A 13,650-nucleotide genomic window follows, 5' to 3' on the forward strand; every position below is an offset into this window, starting at 1 on the left:
GAATGGTTTTGGTTGAGGCAGAAATCAAATTGAAGAAAAATTTCTGCCTAACACACTTATTACAGAGCTATTTCTGAACATCACAGTCTTCTAGGCCATAACCTTGCAGGCAACAGCCATCCTGTTTCCAGCAACAAATACTGTGATTATGTGCTAATACCAACCCTATGGCTGAGGGTGACATCATTGTAAGTTGCAAGCTACATAGTAACATGAGCTGCAACAGTGAGGTAACCTGAACACAAAGCCAGCTCTGGCATGCTGACTCAACACTTCTCAAATCCACCTATAAAGTTGTGCATATTCCAGGTGGTGTGTTAAGCAAGCATTGTTGTCTTTGCAGAGATGGAGTAGAGGATGCAGACAGCCAAGGAGATGGCAGCAGTCAACCTGACACCATTTCTATAGCATCTAGGACATCACAGAACACAGTGGACAGTGATAAGGTAGGACCATGTTGTGAAAATACACCACAGCTGCTTGCTCCTGGAAAAAGGTATGGGAAGAATAGAATAGAAGTCAAAATAAAGCAACCTGTCTTCTGCTGAGTGAAGCAAAATTCATAATCCCCTATGTTAGCCTATTAATAGCGAGTCTCTTTCTGGGTGCTCATCATTACTGTTCCTTTACATGGTAACACCTCTGTTGCTGCAGGTTCTTTGTGGTTAATACACAGAGGTTGAATTGGCTCTGAAGAAAAAAACAGCCCAGAGCAACCTTTTCTCCACTAGTAGAACTTTCCCTGTGGGAGCCAGCTTCTGAATGAGCAAATGGTTATGTTCCATACATGCACTCTGAGCTAAAATCAGTAGTTTGTTGGAGAGAATATAGGTGCTTACACACCAATTAATGCAGCAAAATTGGGAACCTGACTAGTATCTCGAGAGCCTGGGAGATGTGCTCATTCCAGAGACTCTGATTCTGGACCCCTCTCCTTGTGAACATATGGTGGAGCATGTGGATGGCCCCAAGACATGCTAGTTTCTCTTGGAATGCTGCACGCTGTTGGCACGTATGTACTCATCATTTTACTTATCAGATGATCTGAGTCCAGATTCTCAGCTCCAGTAGGATGCCTGACTTGAATTTGTCACCCTGATCCCTCCAACTGTGGTCTTCAGCTGAATTAGCAGTTGGTGATTGGAGTAAATGGACTGTTAGTAATAATTTACCTTAGGTGTGCTTGATGGAGTTTGTTGTGGCCACTGAGAGAATGTCCATATTCCCTTCATACATTGCTTTGAAATAATGTGTAACTTGCAAAAGGATGATTTCTGCAGTACCATTCTGGATCTATCAGTTTGTCAGGGCTTTAATTGTGGTATCACCTAACAGAATGTAGAAAGGTGTCTTCACAAAAATCAGAGTTCAAGTTTATGTTGGAAAGTTCACAAAGTTCACTGGAGACATTATGTTGAAATATGCAACTCCTATTTCTTGGACTCAGAAATAGGAGTTAAGTGCAAATTATTTTTATAAGAATATCTGTTGCATTTATTTCAAAGGCAGGTTCCCATGCTTTTGCTTTTTTGACCAATAATTTGTGTTGGACAAGCATTAATCCTCACAATCCAAAGGCCACTGTAATGTATGCAAATACTTTGCCCGATGTTGAAGAAGTGCTTTCTCATGTCTTCAATCCATGTGGACTTGCCCTGCTTTTCACATTTATCATTCCTGAGAAGGCCCTGTCTTAGTGGAGTACTTGAGCTCATACTTAGTTTTAAGCATTTGCATAAGCTTTGCTTGTTTGTCCCAAGACCATTGACTCAGTTGCATGAATTATATCAGATAAGCAAGGTGGAGCGGTGATGTTCCATATTGCATGCAGTAGCTGTGTAAGAGATCAATAGTACCAAAATCACAAGAAACTATCAGGCTGTACCCTGTGCCCACCATGGCAGCAGTTGGTTTAAGCATGCAAGACTGTAAAGGGTTATAGGAATTTCTGTCTAAAACTTTGTTTGAACTGGATAGTGAAGATATATCAGAGAAATTTGGAACCAGTTCATACAGGGGGAAAAAAAATTGCTGGGAGAAGGCTAAATCAGTTCTAGGGCTGTATCACATTTTAGACCTTTTAAAGGTGGGTAGATTCACTTGCTGTCTGTGTGTTTCTGTATCCTTGTATATATTTAATAAACAGAAACAAATTTCAGTGTACAGCCAAAGCTTAAATATGGTTGCCTGTGCTTTGCTGAATCTGAACAATTAGTATAATCCTTAGAGAGGCACTTCCCGCTGAACAGTTTCCTTCTTGTCACTCATGTTAATGTCAGAGTACTGTGCCGAGTTTAGCTCCTAAAGTACTGCATTACTGTGTCTTTGCACCAAGGAAAATGAACTCCCTGCATTGCTTTACAGTTCACAGAGTCACAGAATGGTAGGAGTTGGAAGGCACCTCTGGGTATCATCTAGTCCAACGTTCCTGCTAAAGCAGGTTATCTAGATCAGGATACACACATTCAGGCATGTTTTGCAATTCTTCAGAGGAGACTCCACAACCTCTCCTGGCCACCTGTGTTCCAATGCTCTGCACCCTCAAAATAGAGAGTTTTTCCTTATGTGTAGGAGGAACTTCTGTGTTCTACTTTGTGCTCACTACCCCTTGTCCTGTCACTGGGTACCACTGCAAAGAGTCTGGCCCCATCCTCTTGCCCCCCACTCTTTAGCTATTGATCAGCATCCAGAAGATCCCCTCTCAGTCTTCTCTTCTCCAGGCTAAAGACCTTTGGGTCTCTCAGCATGTCTTTATAAGAAATCCTCCAGTCTCTTCAGCATCTTTGTAGCCCTCTACTGGACTCTTTCTCCTAGTCCCTTATCTTTCTTGAACTGGAGAGCTCAGAACTGGATACAGTACTCCAGATGTTGCCTCACTAGGTTAGAGTAGAGTAATTCTCTGTTTTTTACACAATGTTACCCAAATTAATAACAGATGAAGCTGAGCTGTCTTACTTGCATTTGAAATGCCCCAGAGGCACACTGACACAGTCTCAGTTCCAGCATCAGTTCTTACGCTGCTTGCATGAAGCTCTTAGGATATATTAGTATCTGCTGCAGGAAGACCGTTAGCAGCTCTCAAAGCTGTGCAGGGGCCCAAGACACAAGGCTCCTAGTGGTGACATTTTGCCACATGGAAACAACTGATAGTCATTCCAAGTTACTTTCCTCTCCAACTTGAAAATTAGACTTTTTTTGTTTCTTTTTCTTCCCTAGTGTGTAGTCAACCTTATCTTCAAGGATGGTCTGAGTGGACTGGGAAGATGAGCACTGGAAGACTGTACCATATGATGCTTTCTAGTTGCTTGGCACAGTTGGTAGTGCATGGTAAATGCTGTAGCATATGTGCTGTAATTAACTTGTGTGATGCTGCTAACGGCACCAACAGGTACTGTGTTCAGCAAATATGGTTTCCCTGCTTGTTTAACTCCAGTGTAGTCAGCAGTTAATCCCAAGAGTTCAGATGCAGGCTCCTGAGGTTTTTCACAGTTGTAGTCTCCATGGATGGCCTCTTTGTGTGCCCCAGTGAGATCTCCATCCAGAGGAGCTAGGAGAAAATGCTGCTACCTTTAAACACTCTGGCTGTTCACAGCAGCCTTGTGTACAAACATGCAACGAGCTTTGCAGTCCCAGCAGTGAGCCAGGATGGTGGAAGATTCATTCTGCACTGAGACCATCTATGTGTTCACTCGGTGCCAGAATCAATTCTCAAGTAACAAGTTGAAACTACTCTCTGAAGGCAAAAGAATTCAAAGATTTAGCTGACACACTTTGTCCTTTCCCTAAATATTGCTATTATGCCTAAGGATTACCTAACACATTAGTTGAATATTCAGGCAAGAATGTCTAACAGCATTGTAGACGAAGAAAACCACAGCCTCTCAAAGATTCCCAATTTCCAGTAGCACTTCAGCTTAAGAACACTCCTTATGCCTTCTGTGAGCTAACTCCTGGACTGTGAGTAGCAATTTCTGTCTCCTTTCTCATCATGGCACAGCCCTAGAGCCAAGCAAAGCTTTACCTTTGCATTTCAAACTTCTGAAAAGGCAGAAGGTCTTTTGCTGTTAAGTGGGAATGTGATAACTTTGCTGTAAATTCACCAAGAGTTTTGCTTTCTCTCAGGACAGCTGAACCTAGCCACGTATCATTTATCAGGGGGATCACTTAGTGCAAAGGTTAGAGCACTTGAATGGGTGCCAGTAGAGCTGAGACCTTGTTCTGCTCTGTCACTCACATGCTGAGTGCCATCACAAATTACATCTGATGGCATAATGCATTTGTCTTCTTTTGTAGACAGGCGGATGATGGTCTCTTCTCCCAGGCAGCCAGTACCAGAACAAGAGGACACAGTCTCAGGCTGCGCCAGGGCAGGTTCAGGTTGGATGTTAGGAAGAAGTTCTATACAGAGAGTGATTGCCCATTGGAATGGGCTGCCCAAGGAGGTGGTGGAGTCGCCGTCATTGAAGGTGTTCAGAAGGAGACTTGATGTGGTACTTGGTGCCATGGGTTAGCTGTTTGGGTGGGTTGGATTGGTTGATGGGTTGGACGCGATGATCTTGAAGGTCTCTTCCAACCTGGTTTGGTTTATTCTAAATATTCTTTCTTGTTTGGATGAGGGATTTGGAGGGGAGACAGGAATTCCTGCAAATATTACACTTGTAGATTAATTACAGTGCTGTCCAGTGCTGTCCCAACAGAGGACACAGACACCATTTCAGAGACGTTTGTGTGCATTGAAGGAAATTCACAGCAATCTCTATGGTAGCAGGCTCTGACTCAAGAAGTGTTAGTAAGTCCTTCAATATTCAGGCTTTCCAGACTGCAGACAGTGCTCAGGTGATTAGATGAGATATTAAAAAAAATAAAAGAGAGAAAGAGCTATTACTTCTGTGTAATAATAATAAACCAGGTTGGAAGAGACCTTCAAGATCATCGCATCCAACCTATCATCCAACACCACCTAATCAACTAAACCATGCAACCAAGCACCCCATCCAGTCTCTTCCTAAACAGCTTCAATGATGGTGATTCCACTACCTCCTTGGGCAGCCCATTCCAATGGCCAAGCACTCTTCCTATGAAGAACTTCTTCCTAACATCTAGCCTAAACCTCCCCTGGTGCAGCTTGAGACTGTGTCTTCTTGTTCTGGTGCTGGTTGCCTGGGAGAAGAGACCAACCCCCACCTGTCTACAACCTCCCTTAAAGTAGTGTAGAGAGCAAGAAGGTCTCCCCTGAGCCTCCTCTTCTCCAGGCTAAGCAACCCCAGCTCCCTCAGCCTCTCTTCATAGGGCTTGTGCTCCAACCACTCACTAACTTTGTGTCTAACATTAAATAGCTGTTTAGAGTAGATTCTTAAATATGGATCTTAGTCTTTAATAACTTTAATTTTCTTGGATTTTTCCCTCTCAAAATACTTGGCTCAAATGTTTATATTAAATACTATGTTGGAAAAACAGATTTGAAATAAGGCCTGTAGGTCTGCACTTCTGTAAAAGGAAAGAGAGGATGTAAAATATTTGGTTTTCTATTTGCAATCTTATAACCTGAAATACTTGTTACAAACCAAAAGAATTCTTTGGATTGTCATGTGGTATTACATGTTTATTATACAGAAGAGATGAAGTGGGTTTGTGAACTGGATTCAGTGCTATAGAATCAATAGACAACAAATACTATTACAGTGAGTGTAATTCCCATTGAGCATCCAGGTCTGGTCCTAGGTAACCTACTATTTAAAATGTCTCCATCCTTTTCCAAAAGGCCAATGAGACAGCTTTTGTTCTCTACAGTAAGCTCTCTTCAGCTTGCTGTCTTTTCTTAGGAGAAATCCTTGCCCTATTCAATCCACAGCAGACAGGATTTCAGTCTTTATACTTGGATTCAAAGCAGTGGGGAATTGCATAAAGGAAATGCTAGAATGCAGGGCATTCTCATTTGTTAAGCTCATTGATCTGCTGGCTTGTAAAACAGCTGTTCCTGGCGATACCGGTCCATCTTCTAATGGCTTTTTTGTTGGCTGTTGCAGAATGCTGAGGAGAGCAGTTCTCATTTCCTTCTGTTGTTTTTGGATGTGGAAAAAAGCTCTGAAATGTGAGCTGAAAAGTTTTTACTCTCTAAAAATAAATATACATGATAGGCTTTTATTTTTTTTCCATTAGATAGTGGACTCAGCTCATCTTTCAGCAGTCATGAGGCTGAGATCTTGACCTCTTCCACATTGGTGGTATTATATAAAATCTGGGAATAATGATTTTTCTAATTGAAGGTAATTAGCGTAAGAGGGGACATTTTACAGTTAAGGCTTGTTGGAACAAGTAACCTAGGGACAGATTCTCTTTTTTTGAAAGGCTTCTAATTAAGGTAGAATAGCTTTCTCCCTGTGACATTGTTACTGAAGCAGAAATCAGGATCTGATGCAGGAATTACTGTTTCATGTTCTCCTTCCTGCTACCAACATTGCACAGAGCTCTGCCCAGATCATAAACTACCTGAACAACTACCTGAAGGGGGGTTGTAGACAGGCAGAGGTTGGTCTCTTCTCCCAGGCAACCAGTACCACAACAAGAGGACACAGTCTCAGGCTGCGCCAGGGGAGGTTTAGTCTGGAGGTTAGGAGGAAGTTTTACACAGAGAGAGTGATTGCCCATTGGAATGGGCTGCCTGGGGAGGTGGTGGAGTCACCATCACTGGAGGTGTTCAGGAGGAGACTTGATAGGGTGCTTGGTTGCATGGGTTAGTTGGTTGGGTGGTGTTGGATGGTAGGTTGGATGCGATGATCTTGAAGGTCTCTTCCAACCTGGTCTGGTCTGGTCTGGTCTGGTCTATTCTATTCTATTCTATTCTATTCTATTCTATTCTATTCTATTCTATTCTATTCTATTCTATATCCCAGCAGAGATTTCCCTGGGCTTGGTAGCAGTAATATTCTTCTATTCTGTTGTCTTAGGCTGGCCTGGAATCAGCAGCAAACCTAAGGCTCCTGTCAAAGGTAGAATGAGTTGGAAAAGCTCAGTTAAAGAAATGAAAGCATTTGCTACAAATTGTTGAAATAATAGTAATCTTCCAGTGAAAATCCAGTTGAAATAAGAGCATCAATATAAGGAAAAAACCTTTTTAAAAGTTGATGTCAGTTTGTTGAACATATAAAACACAGACCTGGGATTAAAATGAGATATCTCCACCTTTTCAGAGAGGAAATTACAAGCACAGAGAAATTAAAAATGATGCCATAATGTGAATGCATACATTAATCCTGGTAACAAGAGCATTCTTGCTAAGACTGAGCTGACATTTTAATTTCTGCTTAGCTTCTCAGCAAGGGAACTTATATACCAGCTGGAACTTCAAATTATATAGCAGATCTTTGTCTCTCTTTAATGCTATTCTCTCTCTTCAGTGCTGTTGAAGTAGTCTGTACCTTTTGGTTAGATACTTTACATTCTTGAAGCATTTCTTCCCTTTGAACCCTTTGCACTAGTGTTTTTACAATCACCTCTAGGCTCTTACAAAGTATTTGCAGTCAGTTATTGTGGCACAACATGTGCATCCCACAATCCAAGTTTTGACCTTTTCCATTTCTACATGTGGGTTCTGTATTGAGTCATATTTCTACTGCAGCACACGAGGAATTTCATGAGATAAGAGCTGTTGACTCCCAGCAGTACTTGTATATAGTCAAAACATGTATCACTATGGACTGGAGTCTATGCAGTACTTGAGCAATGGGACTGAACAGAGTAGAAAACAGGTTAGTGGGAAGTCACTCTGCCAGTGGTTAATGGGTGCTATAGACTGTAGCTGATGTGAAGGAGATTGGAAAGTATGATGTAAGCTCTGACTATAGGAGAGCTGAGGGAGGACATGATCATGGGAATATGGAGGGTGTTACTTAAATACAGAGTATTTCTTTAGAAGTCTTCCTGTTTTCTGGGTCCCTGTGAAGGATGATGCGTATAGAGTTGTCTGACAGGTGATACTGGGCATTGACTTCAAGAGGTTTCCTCCTCCAATCTCTACATTTCACTCTCAGTAAACTGTATTAGATTTAAGAACTGTGAGTTTCTAAAGGGCAAAAGAAGGGATTGATTTAGTCTCCTTTATGTAAATGTTGTTGTGGTTAATCTGCACCAATGCTGTCCAGGCAAGCAATGTGCCAAAACTGAGTAGTGTGCTGTCTGGAGTGCTGCTCCCTTGCAGCAAATAAGGAATTATGGTATGGCAAGTAAAATTACATTTATATAATAGGAAATGACTGTTAAGTGATATTTCTTTTTCCTGTGAAGATATGATAAAGAGGAGTGAAGTAGGACCCCAGAGAATCTGTTTCTGTTGGTCCGATGGTGCCTAGCATTAATGCAGTTGTCACACTGGGTTCTTACTGCCCTCACCTGTGGAAAAGAGGGAGCATGATAGCTAGTGAAGGAAAATCTGATATAAAACATTTTGGCACTTTAATCAGCCTTCTTGTGTGTACACTAACTATAGTTTGTTAACTCTTTTCGTGATACCATCATGTAGCAGCACAATCTTGATCTTACCAAGAAAATAAATTGTTTAGCCAGGAGCTGACATCTCTCTCTGATAATAGTTTCTCAAAATTTCCTTAAGCTTTGGGAGACTGGCTCAGTTCTTGCTCTGAATCTTGATTAGGATCCCTGTAAGTTCATCTCTTCCCTGGGAAATATGTAGATACGTGTTTTGGGGGGTTTGTTTACTGTGAATGGTTCCCTGAATCTGAGGTCATCAAAGTGACGCTTGGAGCTGGTAGAATAAGACAATTTGTTTCTGCTGGGAATGCCTTCAATAACATGAACTTGTGTTTCTAATCATTCATTCTCAGTATTATTGCTGTGGTACTTTATTTCCCACCCCCTGCCCCCCCTAACTGCAAGGACTTCTTTGCTTCCTGTGTTTCTTATCAGGAGGGCAGCACTGCCAGCATCACAAAATGTTCCAGCTTTCGAACTGCAAGACTCTACTTGCCTGTCTTCATCCAAGACTTTTCAGTCTTTTGGAAAAACTACTCAAGGCTCTGGGAGTGAATCACACTCAAATAGTCAAGAACTAAACACCATCTTTATACTTCCAAATGAGGGCATCCTGGGACTGAAATGCTACATGCATCTTATTTGCCTTGCTGCACAAAGTTGCATGGGCATTTACAGAAAACTCTGAATGCCAGATGTGATCCTAATGGTTGGAACCATCCCTTGCTCAGAGTCAGTGCTAGGCCTATGCTCTCCCTTGGTATAACGTAATCTGTTTGGGGACTTGGATGATAGGTCTCGCATTGCCTTTTTTTGTCTGGACACTGGTCACTGTGACTTGTAACTTTACAGAGAGGTACTCATCTGTTATCTACAAGTAGAAACACAGCTGTCTTTTTTTGTTGTTCTTCATTTATAACAGATGTAGCACAGGATCTCCAGCTTCTCAGTACTGGTATTAAGACTGGCACTGCCTACAATGTAAATCTTCCAGGACCATGCTAGGGCCTTTAAGAAACTTTTGAAATGCACTTTGTTAGTGCCTGAATTGGAACCAGATTTCAAAACAAGGGAAAAAGCCATTCCTGCCAGCCTTGGTTTTCAGCTAAGATTAATCCTGGCTTGAATTATGTGTTACCTGTCTTTTCTGGCACCCATTTCTAAATGTAACAAGTAGATGACCAAGAGGTTTACCTTTCAGAAGTGACCTGTCAAGGGTGCAAGTGCTGTTGAGGAAGGACATTTGCTTTCTGGTGTTGCCATCAAGTATTTGCTGCAGCTGTGGGTAGAGGTAGCACTAAAAACTGTCTTGTTTCAACAACTTTTCTCAGAAAAAGTGTATTTGCTCATTTGAAAAACAAAGTAAAACATGATCAGCTGCTGTTAAAATATGACACTTGTTGGAAGTTCTTGCAAACTTCACAATAATTGGTCAGGGAACTTTAGAGAAAGTCCTAACCATTTGCTGGAGCTTTATCTATTTCTTATTTTACTGCATCGTGGGACAATTCTCCCTGAAGCTACCTAAAAGATGATGGCAGTGGATCAATTTTGCCAAAGGCTCCCTGTTTTTCAGCTGGTAGTTGAGTTTGAGCCAGAAATTTCCCAGAGAGTTGAATGTTTCACACAGCTCTGTCTTCATCCCTGTGAAAATGTAACAAAGCCAAAACAAAGGAAAGAAAAAGGCTCAAGATTTGCAAGGGGTTCTTCCTTCTCACTTCAAAGGACATTTAAAGTGGTATGAATGCTGTCATATCTTTAATTATATGCTATCAAAAAAAGTTTTAACCCCAGAGCAATGGTTTCTAATGTGCCTAGCCACTCTGAAAGGATAAAATAAAATCAAACCAAAAAAACAAACCCAAACAACAAAGCAGCCATCAAAAATCCCAAACCAAACAATCAAGAAGCAAACAAAATGAAACAACCCTCACAAACCAAACAGTAAGCTGCCTATGATCAGTTTGTTGGCTGTGGATCAGCGTGTGATTTTTTCTCATGATCAAAAATGAATGAATATGAGCAACAAAGTTGGTGAGGGGCTTGGAACACAAGCCCTATGAGGAGAGGCTGAGGGAGCTGGGGCTGCTTAGCCTGGAGAGGAGGAGACTCAGGGGTGACCTTATTGCTCTCTACAACTACCTTAAAGGAGGTTGTAGACAGGCAGAGGTTGGTCTCTTCTCCCAGGCAACCAGCACCAGAACAAGAAGATACAGTCTCAGGCTGCGCCAGGGGAGGTTTAAGTTGGAGGTTAGGAGGAAGTTTTACACAGAGAGAGTGATTGTCCATTGGAATGGGCTGCCCGAGGAGGTGGTGGAGTCACTTTCACTGGAGGTGTTCAGGAGGAGACTTGACAGGGTGCTTGGTTAAATGGGTTAGTTGATTAGGTGGTGTTGGATGATAGGTTGGACACGATGATCTTGAAGGTCTCTTCCAACCTGGTTTATTCTATTCTAATATCTGGAAATGTCTAACACCTGTAGTGTCCATGGAGCTAGAAACTGTAAAATTCCCAGGAAATAGCTTCATAAAAGGCACACATTAAATTTGCCATGCATCTTAATTGTCTCAGCTGGGATTTCTGACAGTGCTATTAAACTTCAGTGGAATCTGTGCTTTCAAAATGCTTGGACACAACGCTGACCCCACACAAAAGCCAGTCTTCCAGTGTTCTGCATAGGGCCAGCACTCACAGGCTTATTTCCAGACTAGTGTAGAAGCAGCATATATGCTCTTAACACCTCTTCTATCTTTTTATTTGGAGCTACAAGTAGCTGCAGATACAAATCCAGATTCAGTTGCGTGATCAGATGCTGAGAGAAGATCCAAACCAAAGTCTCTGAAAATGTAGTTCTAGGAGAAAAGATTCATCAAAGATTTCTGTTTAGTGTTTTCCTCCATGCATAGCTGGCAGTTACACCCTGGGGAGATAAAGTATGCTCCACTTCTTTTATAAAGTGCATTCTTTTGTAAATTTTAATTTCTGATGCTATCTGTTTCAGGAAGAACATTTGTTATTGATTTTCATAGATGTTGTTGTTTAGGAACTAAGGATCAGCATTCAGTGTGCTTTCAATCTCATTCTTGGATCATTTCAACCCAGTACCAACTTCAGTAATACTGGAAGATATGTCAAGTCCCTCTATAATGAAACAAATGTATGGAATTCACTCAGGCTGAAGCTTTCCTCAGAACATTGTAGCTATGAATAACAAGGGTCAGCATATTCATGCAAGGGTATTTAAATGCAATTTCTGTGGCAGCCCACTTGATATCTCCTTTGTATTCCTACAAGCAATGTGAAAATCAGATTCTGTACTGGCGTGCTGACGAACACGATTCCATTACAGCTGCAAGGCACACAGTGAAAGGTCATCCTAGTTGCTATAACAAGTATCCTAAATTCACTGCAAATGTGATATCTCTCAATCACAAGAGGTTTCTGAAGAATACACGATCCTGCTTAGGTACAGAATGTTGTCCTTGTAACAATGGTTGAAACTTAGCTGTGAACTACACTATGGTGTTAAATGACAGGAAATAAACCATGCTCCATATCAATACATCTATATTACCAAACACACACACACACACAAAGTTTTGATGCCTGCTGTGAAGAAAGAGGATGTTTAAGTTATGAGGATGTCTGAGTGGATTAGTTTGATGCAATCAAGACAGAAAAAGAAGGAAGGAAGTGCAGTAAAATCCCTATCTTACTTTTAAACACATCACCAACCCGACTGAGTTTAAAATAGAGGAATTCAAATAAATTATTGATTTGCACAGAAGAATTAAAGGATATTCTGGTTTTCAGCTGCAAAGAGATACCAGCTGTTGTTTCACTTTTATAAATATACTGCAATTTCCAAAGAATCAGACGTCAAAAATTTGTTGCCATTTCTGTTTCGTTAGGAACTGGGTTGGACTTCAAATGGCAGAGGAGCTTCTCAATCAGAATTGACCTTTGACTGAATGGGAAACAGTTAAAACTGATTCATGTTAGTCAAATGAAGTATTTTTTTTCCAGCAAGATTCTGTCTGTAATGTTAGACAAAATGTTAGACAAAAATACATATAGTAAGGGATCAAGTGGTTGAATTCTTTTTTCTTCTAAATACATTTTGAGGAGAGTGCAAGCTGAACTGTAATCTTTAATGGTCATTTCCTCCTTGTTGTTAGTCAAAGTTAACATTCATTGCCCTGTAAATTATTTGCTAATTCCTTCCCTTTCGCTTCACAAACAATTCCTTTGCACTTTTGTTCTTTGCACAGCATGGAATGATGGTACTGGCTGGTGACACTGGTGAGGTGCTAGGTGATTCCTCAAGCTGCCCACAGACTCTTCTTTTGTCACATCTAATGAGATTACACTGGCACTTGCCAAGTCTGAAAGGTTTGAGCGCCACTCTGTAAAGAAACCTGCTCAAGATATGAAACAGACACTCCTAGCTCAGTGTCACGCTGGTCTTACAAATTTATCTGTTGACAGAAGGGACAAAAGGTTAAATTATAAGTGAATAAGTTGTATGGTTCCCCCACATGAGGACACAAATAGAAAGGAGGTATCATAGTATCATTCAGGGTTGAAAGGGACCACAAGGATCATCTAATTCCAACCCCCCTGCCATGGGCAGGGACACCCCACACTAGATCAGCCTGGCCAGAGTCTCATCCAGCCTGGTCTTAAACACCTCCAGGGACGGGGCCTCGACCACCTCCCTGGACAACCCATTTCAGGGTTTCACCACTCTCATGGTGAAGAACCTCCTCCTCACATCCAGCCTGAATCTCCCCACCTCCAGCTTCATACCATTCCCCCTAGTCCTATCACTACCTGAGATCCTGAGAAGTCCCTCCCCAGCCTTCCTGTAGGCCCCCTTCAGATACTGGAAGGCCACAATTAGGTCACCTCGGAGCCTTCTCTTCTGCAGACTGAACAGCCCCAACTCCCTCAGTCTGTCCTCATAGGAGAGGTGCTCCAGCCCTCTGATCATCCTTGTGGCCCTTCTCTGGACACGTTCCAGCACCTCCACATCCCTCTTGTAATAGGGGCTCCAGAACTGGACACAGTACTCCAGGTGGGGTCTCACCAGGGCTGAGTAGAGGGGGAGGATCACCTCCCTCGACCTGCTGGCCACACTTCTGATGCAGCCCAGGATCTGA

General features: G+C 41.9%; 1 protein-coding gene across 7 annotated transcripts in view; it reads left to right on the forward strand.

Moving 5' to 3' along the window:
* KALRN (kalirin RhoGEF kinase) overlaps positions 1-13,650 on the forward strand; it is a 556,957-nt gene that overhangs the window by 408,679 nt on the left and 134,628 nt on the right. For all 7 annotated transcript variants that reach the window (XM_068139021.1, XM_068139024.1, XM_068139015.1 and 4 more), the window contains exon 33: positions 344-446. In XM_068139021.1, the coding sequence (XP_067995122.1) occupies positions 344-446 (103 nt within the window). The remainder of the gene's footprint in view (positions 1-343; positions 447-13,650) is intronic.

Source organism: Melanerpes formicivorus, unplaced genomic scaffold, assembly GCF_026170545.1.
Source record: "Melanerpes formicivorus ecotype bairdi unplaced genomic scaffold, bMelFor1.0.p_v2 SCAF_5, whole genome shotgun sequence".
Taxonomy (NCBI): Eukaryota; Metazoa; Chordata; class Aves; order Piciformes; family Picidae; genus Melanerpes; species Melanerpes formicivorus.